Genomic DNA, 13,793 nt, shown 5'->3' on the forward strand with positions numbered 1-13,793 from the left:
GATCTAGTTTGCTCTTCTGAAACATTTCATTCAGTTGGTGAAAACTTGTTGTTGAGCAATGTTAATGTATGTATTTATGTATGTATATTCATTTACAGTCTAATCTATTAATGATATAACTATGGGGGTAGGAGAATTTATGGAAGTATTTGTTTTCAAACCCAGCTACTATGTTATTGGCATGTATTCTTGGTTATTCTTTTGCAGCTGCCGAAGGAATGGTTTGTGACCCTTTCTGCTCTAATATTGGGTGCTGGGGTCCCGGAGCCAATCAGTGCCTGTCCTGTCGATATTTCAGTCGAGGAAAGTCATGTGTCAGATCCTGCAACCTTTATAAAGGGTAAGAGTATAAAGACAGTATTTGACAAGGTCAGTTTCAGCATTATTTTTCTGATGCTGGTGAATTAATGCAGGGAGCTGTAGCATTTAGTTCTCTAGCTGAAAATAAACAACTTCCTATATCTTTCTACAGCCAGTGGGATTGTGTAAGAGGATGGGAAAGAGTTAAATTGTTAGATTATAATGTTAATACTTTGCAGAACATCTTGGCAAAAGGACACCCCTGAAGGAGTAGAGCATATTGCTCCAGTTTGGGGTACTGAAAGGTATAATTTAGCAATAACTGCAGTAGTTTGGATTCCTTTGTGAAACAAAATACAGGTATGGGACCTGTTATCCAGAATGCTTGGGATCTGGTGTTTTCTGGATAAAAGATCTTTCTGTAATTTGGATAGTCATACCTTAAGTAGGTATAATGTAAGCAGAGAGAATAATGTAAGCATTAAATAAAGCCAATAAGCTGACTTTGCTTTAAATACGGATTAATTATATGTTATTTGGGATCAAGTAAAAAGTACTGTTTTATTGTTACAGAGAAAAAGGAAATAATTTTTAAAAATTTAGATTATTTGAATAAAATGGAGTCTATGGGAGATGGCCATTCTGTAATTCGGAGCTTTGTGGATAACGGGTTTGCAAATAACGGATCCTATACTTGTAGTACAAGAATGTTATTTGAAACTCTGTTTTCCTGACTTCAGAAGAAGTTTTTGTCCTCGGAGTGCTACTAACTGTGCCTGGTCCACAGTAATATTGCTGCAGTAATCTCCACCCTTGCACAACTAATAAATGTCTGGGCAATTTTGGAGGGTTGTGGTGACACTAATATCATACATGGGTCACTCGTTTTAGCAGTATGGGGGGAGTCAGTACTGAAATTGTGGTATGCCCAATGTATCTGGTGTCTTAATTTGTAAACACAGGCTTCTAGGGACCATGTACCTGCTGCATCTTTGAGGTCTCATGAAAATGTTGCAGAGATTATCGAGATGCACGATAGAGGGGCAGTTGTCACATTTTTGGGACATCTTTCTGCATTTATTTGATGCTAGGAAGGTTCCGAGTGGTAAATAAGCCACTGTTTTGGTTCATATTCAAGGGGAAGCAAACAGACAAACAAAACTCTGATGAATGAAATTAGCTAAAGAGGCAAGGTAAAGTACAGATGATTATCAAGAAATAATGAGGTTGGATTAAGTGTTAACATATAAAAATTTTAATTTGTTGGGGTAGGGGTTAAACTATTTAATATTTTAACCTCTCTCCTACCCATATTACATTTCATGATGAAAATATTATTACTTTAGCCCCGTACATGTATTTGCTTTAGTGCCTTTATGCGTTGCATTGGTTAATCTAATGAATTACCAAACAAAGCTCTAGCCCCCTCCTTCACTTGTGTATCAGTAAATATAATGATCCTTAAGAATGCACCATCAATTTCCATGTGTCCCTCCTACAGCACGATAATAAACAGTCTCTCATTGTAATGAAATCCTCTTTCCCCCGAGATCATCCATTTTAATTAGCGGATGTTTCCTGGCAAAGCAGGGACATTTCCTCTGCTCCCTTCCATTTTTCATTCTCGCTGAACTATCCTCAACACCTTATCTCTTTTCACACGTTCCCCCAACTGATTCGCCTTTTCCCCACTTGCTTTGCTTTCGTTTTATTCGTTTTTTTAGTTCCATCTCTACTGAACATCACTGTTCCTGATGAAGTGAGCTCAAACACAATTGTGGCATTCATTTATTAAGCACATTTAATTAGTGGAAGAGAAATAGATCTGAAAGCGTAACAGTATTTTGTAACATTTGCAAACACAAAGGAAGTATTCATGAACTATCAGAATTGAAAGCACAACTCAAATTGGATTAATCTGAATTAATATGGGTTTATATTAGAGCAAAGGCTGCTGGGTATGGAAAGGGGTAAATTACAGCCTGCATTCCAGCATTATATACCATTAGGGTTGCTTCACAGTGCACTGGCTAATTAGTCAACAAATAGCAAAGGGCAATTGATACTCATCTAAACATATTTTATTTATTAAAATCCTGATCATTATTTCTCTGCAGAGAGTCCCGAGAATTTGCCAATGGCTCTGTCTGTGTGAAGTGTGACCCCCAATGTGAGAAGATCGACGAGGGCATGGCCACCTGCTATGGGGCGGTAAGGAATAGCACAATGGACTTTCATGGAGTTTCAAAGAGGCAATTGTTGCTGTAACCATTACCTGTTTTTCTTTATTGTAAATAGCCAATGATTCAGATCCATGACAAGACTTTTATACAGTAAATGTTGGCTCTGATTGTTGGTAATAAGACACAGAGCTGTACAATAATTGGTTGAAAGCTGAATCCATTTCTTTTCCATATATTTCTCTTTTTAAGTGAGATACCAAAGCCTTAGAAAATTAGGCCCTACAGAATAGTGTTATAGTGATTGCTTCAGTCACAGCTTCCTTCCCATAGATCTTTCTTCTCCTCCAGAAAAAAATGGATAAATTATAATAACAGGGTACTGTTTTCAAAACAAAAAAGTTTTACTTTTTTTTGTAGTGTTTAGATCCTTTAGATATTTAATTTGTTTGACAGTTCTTAGTGAGGGGTATTGTTGTGTTTTCATTGAACTATGTTGCAGTAGTTCCCCTATCAGCATTAGTTACAGCAATTTTCACACAAGAGTCTATGGGGGGAATGTAATATGTATCGCTAGTGCAAAAAACCTGCACAAAGATGCTTGCGAATGTTAGCGACTATGTTCACGTGCTTTTTGACTGATTTAAGACCTCAACAACATCATCGCAAAGTTTGTGAACAAATGGCTTTTGCGGACATTCACAGAGAATGTAATTGATTTTCGCAAAACGCAAAGTCTTTTTAGCGACAAAATATTTAACAAAACTGCAGAACAGGTGTTAATGCTAAACCTTTGCTTAGCGAAAATGCGCAATGTAATATCAGCCACTGAAAAGTGCAGTGCCAAACATTCGCAAAAGCACCATTTTAAATAATGCCTGTGACTTTTAATTACATTCCCCCCTATTTATTTAAAGGAGAAGGAAAGTCTTGGTGCACTTGGGGGTGCCAAATATTAGGCACCCCCAGGTGATTGTATTGACTTACCTGAAACCTCGAGCCAGTGCTCCTATCAGCAGGAAACTGCACCAGCCCAGGGTTATACCAGTGAGCACCACAGAGCGTTCATCTTCTGTCTTCCTCTTCCTTCGTTTGGCTGCATGTGCACAGTAGAACGAAAAGCCGAACTTTAACTAAAAAGTTGGCTATTTCGTTCAACTGCACATGCATTTGTCCAAGGGAAATTTTAAGAAAGAAGAAGACGGAAGAAGATCGCTCCATGGTGCTCATTGGTATAACCCAGGCCGGTGCAGTTTTCTGCTGAGGGTTTCAAGTATGTTAATAAAATCTCTTGGGGGTGCGTATTATTTGGCACCCCCAAGTACACCAAGCCTTTCCTTGGGGGTGCGTAACATTTGGCACCCCCAAGTATACCAAGCCTTTCCTTCTCGTTTAATATACTATTAACTGTCAGCTCTTAAAACAATTCAGAGTAGATAGTAATTAATGTAATAGATATCATATGTGGGATGTATGGCCCACTCGCACACCCTGGCCTTGTAGATATCGCCTGGTGCACGGTGATGGAGGGGTCGGCACCCTCCCAGACAGACAGTTCCAAGAAATTCATTGGCACTCACAGCTGATTCAAGCAGGGAAAAACCCTTGCATGTTTATTTACAGTTGTGCAATATTTTGGCGTAGTACCCCTTTGTCAAGCATGCTTGACTTGTTGGTGTTTTTTGTACTACAGCCCAGTTCCCCAACTGTAAGAAAGGCCAGTAAAAATACAGAAAGCAAGTCCATATTAACAGATGGGCCCCATATGTTATATAAAACTACACATACTGTAGCAATGTTTAAATCAGATAAATAATGAATATTAACCAATGAGCATAGTTTTGATCATACTCTTACCCTGTACCTTCATTTATCCTAACAAGCAATTTATTTTCAGGGCCCAGATCACTGCACAAAATGCTCCAGTTTTAAAGATGGCCCTAACTGCGTGGAGAAATGCCCTGAAGGTCTCCAAGGGGCAAACAGCTTCATCTTTAAATATGCAGATGAGGACAAAGAGTGCCATCCCTGCCACCCTAACTGCACAGACGGGTAAGAGGCTATCCTGCAGTATGTGAAGGGAACTGGGTTATTGAGATTTTTTACAATAAAGGAAACAATGTAATTTATTAGCAGCTTATAATTGTATGGTCTATCTATAGGAAAGCTTCCCATGTATTTCTTTCCTACTGGTCTGCTTTTCAACAGAACACAAATAGTTCCTTTTAGCAAAGGGGGAGCTGCTTCACTCTCAATATTTGCAAACCGTGAGTCACAGAAGAGAAACAGAGATCCCTCCGCTCTCATTCAATGCCCCTGGACCTAGTCTAAGAATGTGAAATCAGGTCCCGCAGGGGTTGAGCAATTTAAATTGAAATCTGCACCCACAGCAAAATGCTGAAAGGTAATGGGCTGCAATTACATGAGCACTAATAAAAACATTGTTTCGCTGAGTTCTTAGAGTGTTGTTATGAGGGGAGGGAGGAGAGGGAAATAAATGTCTCCCAGGCCCATCCCTGCTTCATTTCCATGATGTCAGCTCTTTCTGGGATGGAGCCTTAGATTGTACAGGGAAATCTAGAGATATCCCATTCTTCCCCTTAGTGCTGACAGGAAGAAATGGAGAGTAATCCAGGTGCTAAAGCTGTTGCTTTCTGTTTATTTGCAGTTATGATATATGTGGCCTACTTATCAGAACACAGCCACACGGAGCTGAATCCTTTATTAGCGAAAACTCTGAGGGAAGGGGTGAAATGAGCTAGAATTGCTAGGAGCACAAGTATAATGGTGATTAAACTAAATTGCTTTGTACTGACTTCATAGTGAGTGACTGCAAATTATCAACAAACTCCAATGTTTTCTGCTGTGCACACTATTCATTTCACCCCTTGGGCGCTTAACAGGTTGGAGAACTCTAGCATGAGAAATTGGGTGTTGTGGCCTGTTACAAGTTTCTCTGTCAATATAGAACATTTTCAGAGTAATATATATATATATATATATATAGGTATGGGACCTGTTATCCAGAATGCTTGGGACCCAGGGTTTTCCGGATAATGTATCTTTCTGTAATTTGGGTCTTCATGCCTTAAGTCTACTAGAATTTAATTTAAACATTAAATAAACCCAATAGGCTGGGTTTGCCTCCAATAAGGATTAATTATATCTTAGTTGGGATCAAGTACAAGCTACTGTTTTATTATTACAGAGAAAAAGGAAATCATTTTTGAAAATTTGGATTATTTGGATAAAATGGAGTCTATGGAAGACAGCCATTCCGTAATTCGGAGCTCTCTGGATATTGGGTTTCCGGATAAGGGATCCTATACCTGTATATACACTGTATGTGTGTGTTTTTCTATACTGCTTTCAGAAAACACACACATTGGAGCTCATTTATAAACACTGGGCAAATTTGCATGTGGGCAGTATCCCACGGCAACCAATTGGATGTTTGTTTTCATTGTTCTGTCTGCAGCTGGCTGAAAAAATCGAATTGCTGATTGGTTGCTATGGGTTACTGCCCAGGTGCAAATTTACTCATTGTTTATAAATTAGCTCCATTGTGTGTAGAAGTCATGTAGAAGGATCCTCTGAGTTGTTATCACTCTGTATAGGTTGGACAGCCTAACACTTGCATGCCGTTTGTTATGGGTGTTTAATCTGAGGACTCTTTGAGGAATAAAAACCATGAGAAAAACTTAAATGAGCTGCATCAATATATTTTATTTTTAAAGAGTATTTTTTCTATTTGAGATGGGGTGGAAGAACCATGCAAAGATAGCAAGGAGAAATGCCAAGGTGTTTCAAGAGCCAGACAATGCTATCTCACAGTTCTTTAGCAAGTAAAATGAATGCAGTAAATTATTCAGTATAGCACATTGATGTCAACAGCTGTTACCATTCACAATGAGACCTTTTACCACTTTCACAAATCTAATTACAACAGAACCACGAGGGAGAAACAACTCAGATGGAAGTGTGGCAGTCTCCTCCTTTTCTTTCTCATAAGTGCATCACTTTGGGGTTTGGGAAGCACGCTTTAAAGGAGGGAGCTTTGGGTGTAGAACAAGAAAGAAGAAAGCAACAAGCAATAGATGGCATGTCCTATGATTCCTGTGCAGTGATATTGGCAATAATATTTGGTTACTCTTGCAGGGTCAGCATAAAGTAGAATAACAGTAACATAAAAAGCCTTTAGAGTGATTTCTCTTCATTTAAATGCAAAGCAGAAGAATCTTGGGACGGAAATCCAGTTTTGGTTCCTAAAATTTCCATTTTTATGGAATACCCTGTGGGCTACAGCTCACATTTGGGTTTTTAAACACATAAGCCAATTGCTGATCAGAACCAATCACAGACCATGTTTGCCCTTGTTGGGGCTTATCAGTATAGGGTTTTGCCAACAGCATATTTAGAGTTAGGCAAGTGCAAACCCTCTCCTCATTAGCTTGCAAAGCAGAAGGAATCTAAGGAAATAACCCCAGTTTCAATCATTAAGAACATGTATGTCATATGAAGGTGATACCACTGAAAAGTTCTGACCAGGGCCATATTTATATGTAGGCTTCAAGGGTCCATGCCTACCCTCATGTGTTGTATACTGTATATAATATAAAAGTCTTTAAGAAATCCGCCCATTGGCTGGATATTCCTGGCTAAACAAGGTGGTGGATATTTTGGGTAGGTTAGGTACACCTTTTTTTTCTTTGATCAGACTGTCCTGCACATTCACCAGTTTGCAATAAAAGGGACAGTCAAAGGTCCAGTGATGTGATGGACCTAAATAGAGCTCTAGTTTTGATAATGCCTAGAGCCATGGGGTAATATAGTAACTCCTTCATAAATGTTCTTCTTAAACCAGTTACCTCTTAGACATAGAGAGACACATTTAGTGATCCCTTCTTGAAATCCATACTTAGCACACATTACTGAATGTCTGAAAAATACATTATTATCTGAAGCCACGTTAATTAACATATGCTCATTTCTTTACTACAAAACCAAGCAAAAGAAGAACCAGAGGAAGATTCAAAAACATCTATAACTAATTTTTTTTTATTATTGCAAAATTATCGGAAATTATACAGGCATTCTATGTCAGTATTAGGGCTTTGTATGCAGCCTGCAATCTTGATTGTATTTATAGCAGGCAATGTGCTCACCTTACAGGAACAGATTCCTTCATTACCAATGCTACTAAACAGTAAGGGCCCTAGAATAGAATCTCTCCGACCTGTCAGCAAGAGGACGTAATAAAGAACATAGAGATACCTCAGTCCAGGAGATACAGCAAGTAGTCTGCAAAATGAGTTTATGCAAAGATTCTACTCTCACCTGCTTGTCAATTAAAACTCAGCTAGCTCTGAATGACAAACATTTCTGTAGGGGTCATTAACTCAACCAAGATGCTTCTCTATTGCTTGTCATAATATGTACCGCAGAGGAATTATTCTGGGGAGAAACAGAATTAAACAGGCTCAGTTTAAAAACAGTTTGGTGCAGTTCAGGAAGACGACAGACATAAAAAGGACTAGTTCTTGGATTAAATTGTTATTTGTGAGCCTCTGTGCACAGCAATACTTGTTTGACTTCTTGTTCATTCATGATACAATACCACTCCATATATGTGAGCTTTTAATCATTATCCCACTTATTAAACAGCAATTTTAATAAGTTATGCCAAGTGCCTGATTTGAATAAATCTGCATTTATTATATATTGATGCAAAGCTCAGTGGGCAATATTTGAGAAATGCACATAAAATATTTACAGTAGCTAACAAGATGACCTTTCAAATGGAAATAAAATATTCTATTTAAAGAAAATAAAAATTACTTTAAATAGCAAGCTTTGACATGAGGTGCTGTAAAAAAATATATAGTATTGGTATTTTAATGTCCACTATTGATAGTAATGAAAGTTGGGCGGGGGTGTTCTGGCCTACAGGCAAGTTTACAGTTTTACAATATGTAATTTTAGTACAAAATCTCATTAAGCAACTGTAGTCATTTTGTTATAAAATAATTTTAAAGGAGAACTAAAGCCTTAAGGGTCAACTTAACTTCTGGGCTCAAAGCAGCTGAAATACAGATTTCCTGTTTTTTTTTTAATTCTAGGGAGAAGCAAGAGAGATATCAAAAAAGATCAAGGGGATAAAGGAAAACTATGCCGAAAAAAGAATATGGCTAGAAATGTTTTTTCATTTCCAGTCACCGGGGAGGTTCTAGAGCAGGTTCTCCTCTGTGGCATTTGGAGGGGATTTCCCTGGAGAGGTTATAATCAGGGAGAGAGCAGTGATTTTGGGATTTGTATGATAACTATTATTGGAAAAGCTATACTAGTTAATGTGAATAAAATTGCTCCTATACCCTAAAGGGTTAATTGAAATAGTAATTACCATCCATGTTATTTGGCACCATGTTACATACACACGTTGTCCACAGGAGCACTTAACTGCTAAAGGGCTGTTGTTGCCTCTGGCTGGTAAAGAAGACCGAAATAACCGAATGTGCATAATTTCTAGCCTACAGTACTTCTTTTCTAAGCTTTACTTCTCCTTTAAGCTCTACATTTCCAGTTTGGAAGAATTGTGCTGTTGTGAGGGATTCTTTTATTTCTGTTGACATAAAACAAGAGAAAAACACTGATTAAACTGACTACTTCAAATGGAACTTTACAAGGGTATTTTTTAAAAGGAAACATAGCTTCCAAACACAGCTAACAATTAAATAAGCCTGCAACCACCAGCCAACCAACCTCTTATATACACTAGTGTATCTTATCTTTTGGAAGTCAGAAGGACCAGAAGTATTTAATTTTCTAACCTTCCATCTCTTTAATCATGTGAATATTATTCGGAACAGCCTAAAAAGTGCAAACAAAACTCTAAGCAACATGAGTTTAACGAGCACCTAGCAGAACTGCTTGTGGTGGGAAATGAAAAGAAAAGTCCAGGTGTTTCTACGTCCAGCGTGTGAAATCTTAAGCCCTGCTCTGCTGTTGAATATGACTTGGTTGGCTTTCAGAAATTGCTATCCATTTGAATGCCCTCAGTTTATTTCATTTGAAAAAGACAGGTCTGCATTAGTCTGCCCTGCTGTTGCCAATTCTGATTTCAAACTCTTGGGGTTTTGAATAGAAAAGAAAGCGAAAATGATTGTGTGTTGGCCATTAAACTGCCATTCTAATAGAGATCAGCTCTGATGTGCTTTGCTTATGCTGGGTATTAATCATGGGCTCAGTGTTTTGCAAGCCAGAGAAACAGAGTGGGGCAGAAAAACAAGACCTTGGCACTGACAAGACTCCTGGCGGGTGCAGGTGAAGGCTGTCCCTGTAAGGCTGATACCAGCTGTGGAGGGGTGGGAGGCACATTGGTGACTTTTTCTATTTTGCTTTATTCTGGAAACTAACCATTCTAATTATTGCATCACAACCATGACTTGGTCTAGTTAACCCTTAAGTAAGAGAGTTGCTAACAAGATAGGTTCAGACGAACATATTGATTAAATATTCTCTGTAATAGAATTTTTCCTAGTTTGATGTATGTTCTAAAATTTTCATCATTTTTTCTAATTTAAGATATCCAACCTGAGTCACTGACGCTGTAACTGCACCTCAGTGGCTGAGGTTGGGTCTAGTTCACTAACAGATTAAGTTAGCTTCTGTGTATAAGGTTTTTATCCATGCTGTGTTTTAATGTTTTAAAGGGGACCCGTCACCTGATAAAATTATTCCAAATCCTATTTTATGGCGTTAGTCCAGCAAAATGAACTTTAATTATGCTTCATGAATTATTTGAATCTTGTTTTGGTCTGGTAACTCATAATGATAGCAAGAAGTAAGGAGCCATTTAATTAAGCCTAGCGTCATCTCAAAATCATGTTTGTGCACCACAATGGGGGGCCAGTCCCATTCCATCCATCCCCATGCACTGGTTACACAATTAAATGGTGAAGAGAGCTGGGGGAATGTGGAGAGAGTGAAATCTAGGAAGTGCTGAATGGAAAGTGAAAGTAATTTTCTGCCCGGAGATGCAGACAATATTTGTTTGACAGCTGAAATCTTTAAATGCGTTTACAACAACTATGAATGTTTAATAAAAAAAAGAAGTTGGATTTCATGTTTCATTCGAAAAGGACTTTTATTATACAGCTTTTTATGTCTGGGTGACAGGTCCCCTTTAATCTGATTCCTACAGCCTCTTTATTGCACCTTTATGACCTTGATGATCTCACTACTTTCTTTTTATAAGAATATCAAGTACATCTTTTATAATCAAGATTTATTTTCCCCTTAATTACCTCCATTATTTATTTATTTATTTAACTTTTTTTTTTAAACTTTTGTTTCACTCTGCTTGTTCCCAAATTTTTCTTTTAGGTGTAGAGGACCACGTTTGAAGGACTGCATCGGAATCATAGATAGGTACTTGATAGCAACTAAAACATGTTTGCTCCTGTCCCCTATGTGGTGCTAGAGAGCATGATGCTGCATGTCTGTGCATGTCAGTGACCCCCTTGCTGTGTTCTGTGATTGCCTGCAGGTGTAACTACCCTACTTCCCATGACTGCTTGTGGAACGGCCCTCTCACCCTACCTCAACATGTTAGGTAACACCCCACTTCACTTACATTCAAACCACATAGATGGGATATATAAACTCCTTAGCAGAATAATAAATATTGCAAAAGAAAACATAACCTACCAATAGGATCATGGGATTTGATATATTAAAAAAAACATTCACAGTGAGAATTATTGTGCGATCAGCCCTCACACCAAAATGACACAGGGAATGAATTTTAGATTTTGACATTGAGTTCAAAAAAGGGAAAATAGAAAGGAAAGTCTTCATTAGTCTCCCTGTTCACTGTTCATTGTACATACGTGAATAAGGCATTCTCCTGTTGAGAATGGTTGTCTCTTTAGCCCATTTTTTGTATTCAAGCCTGATAACAGCTTAGTGCTTTTCTCCATGTAAGGGAAACGGCACCTGAGGTGATTACTCAGTGTTCTGACTACTTTGACTTTTCCATGGAAAGCTTGCATGGATAAAATAAGCAGAATCGCGAATTGCTTTTGATTATAGGCAAATAGGAGAATTGTGAATAATACACATGAGTGCTTGTGGCCTGCTTTCCAGGTAATAATATTGTATGTGCTATTGTGTACAGAATGTAGTAAATCCAGATCTAGGGCTGGCCTGGCACTGATATATATACAGTATATATAAGTTGCACAACTCAAAACAAAGTCAGTTGACCTTGATGCTCATGTACAAAAACAACAAGTACTGTAAATAGTTTATCTGTAATGATGGTACTTTAATTACAAGAAAAGACTTGTAATTAAAGAAACAGGTTTATTAATCCAATGTTTTGGTCCACACAGGAACCTCTCTCAAGGAAAACAGTGCTGTGAATGTTATGTCATTAAGGACAAACATTAATATATATATTTTAGGGATGCACCGAATCCAGGATTCAGCCTTTTTCAGCAGGATTCGGATTCGACCGAATCGTTCTGCCCGGCCAAACCGAATCCGAATCCTATGGGGAGGGAAATCAGGCGACTTTTTGTCACAAAACAAGGAAGTAAAAAAGTTTTCCCCTTCCCATCCCTAATTTGCATATGCTAATTAGAGTCCGGATTCGGTTCGGTATTCAGACGAATCCAAAATAGTGGATTCGGTGCTTCCCTAATAAATATATATATATATATGTGTGTGGTAATTTATTTAACCAATAAATACATTTAACACATTTTTCACTTTGCGAGAGCTGTGAATGCAGTTTCATATGATGTTTTATATATATATCTATATATAGATATATATCATAGAAAAACAAACCGCACTCCAAGGACATTGGAGAATAAAATTTCACCTCTTTTTTGTTATATGAAGTTCTTGGAATGCGGTTTGTTTATCTATGATGTTATCATGTGTTGACCAGCACCCAGGCAGCTGAGAACTGTTTAGAGTGCACCAGTCTGACAGTGTTTAGGACCAAAGCGTCGAATAAACGCTCCTTTTTTGCATAATATACAAACCCAGAGTGTGGCAGTTTTTACATTTTACTTTATATATATATATTTATAGCTGTATATGGTTCTTTAGGTACAAATCTGCTGGGCCTATTGATGCAGCATTCAGGGTGGAGGGACAAATCATGAACAGTGTCAATGTGAGCAATGGCTGGATCCATTTTACATAACTGCAACAGTACTTGCAATCACAAATGAACCATGGTGTTTTTTGGAATTGAACTCGCTACATTGTTTATTGCATTTATGAGGCTTTGTATGAAAATGCATACTCATTGTATCACTGTTGCTTCTGAGATTGTTACATAGTAGGGCTAATTTACCACTACAACTGCAGTTGTCGCACACACTGAAGTCATTAAATATGGATACTTTCATCCAAAGATGATCCTTGCACTTCCCTCCCGTCCTCCCTCCTGTTCTGAATTGCATTCAAGTGTGAACACTTGAGTTACTGCCACATTCAGGCTGGTGGGAACTCCAAGAAAGTTTAAAAGTGGACTTCCATGAAGAACCTTAAAGTGATACTGACACTAAAAAACAACATTTTAAAATATGAATGTACATTAAAAGTCATGTTGATCGTTTTTTGCTGAGAGTTTTGTTTATCCAAGTAATTGTTAGTTGAAGTGGCTAAAGCTGACTGTCCAGTCTCAGCCAGTCAGTTAGAGATTCTAATGCTAGCAATTTACTACCTAGTATTGCTAGGAAAATACTGTCATTATGCATAGAAATTCGATGTTAATATTAGCTTAATAAAGCCCCCCCTTTGTTATAAAACTACTTATTTTATCTTCGATCCACTGACCATTAATGTAATGTGCAGCAGTTGGAGTCAACATAGCACACTTTATTCTATCAAATGTGCCAAATCCAGCATTCATTTATTTCTTCCCTTATTTTGTACCTTCCCCTCTCCCAAAATATTGCAAGAGAATATTATATACATGTAAATATATTTACGTAGATTGATGTCCTCTCTACAGTCACCCATTCATCCTGTCTTACTCGCACAGGAGTCTTATTGTCAGAATTCATGCCCTCACAGAGATCTTTGTGCCCTTCATGTGAAAATGAAACACTGTTTGATTGGAGGGATACCATAATAAAAATGAAAGTTAATCTTATTTAATGCATGCCACGGTTCAAATCACCTCACAATATACCTTTTACAAGAAGTGACACCTTGTAAATTGCTGTGCTTCCAGACAGTGCCATTTTCACGGCAGGGGAGTTTACTGTAGATCTAGATCAGTAACACATATGG

General features: G+C 37.9%; 1 protein-coding gene across 2 annotated transcripts in view; it reads left to right on the forward strand.

The window, feature by feature from the left end:
• The window catches only part of erbb4.L (erb-b2 receptor tyrosine kinase 4 L homeolog), a 493,453-nt gene that overhangs the window by 372,440 nt on the left and 107,220 nt on the right, over positions 1-13,793 (forward strand). For both annotated transcript variants that reach the window (NM_001095592.1, XM_041575725.1), the window contains 4 exon segments: positions 208-340; positions 2,418-2,511; positions 4,378-4,532; positions 10,863-10,907. In NM_001095592.1, coding sequence (NP_001089061.1) covers positions 208-340; positions 2,418-2,511; positions 4,378-4,532; positions 10,863-10,907 — 427 coding nt within the window.

Source organism: Xenopus laevis, chromosome 9_10L (genome assembly GCF_017654675.1).
Source record: "Xenopus laevis strain J_2021 chromosome 9_10L, Xenopus_laevis_v10.1, whole genome shotgun sequence".
Taxonomy (NCBI): Eukaryota; Metazoa; Chordata; class Amphibia; order Anura; family Pipidae; genus Xenopus; species Xenopus laevis.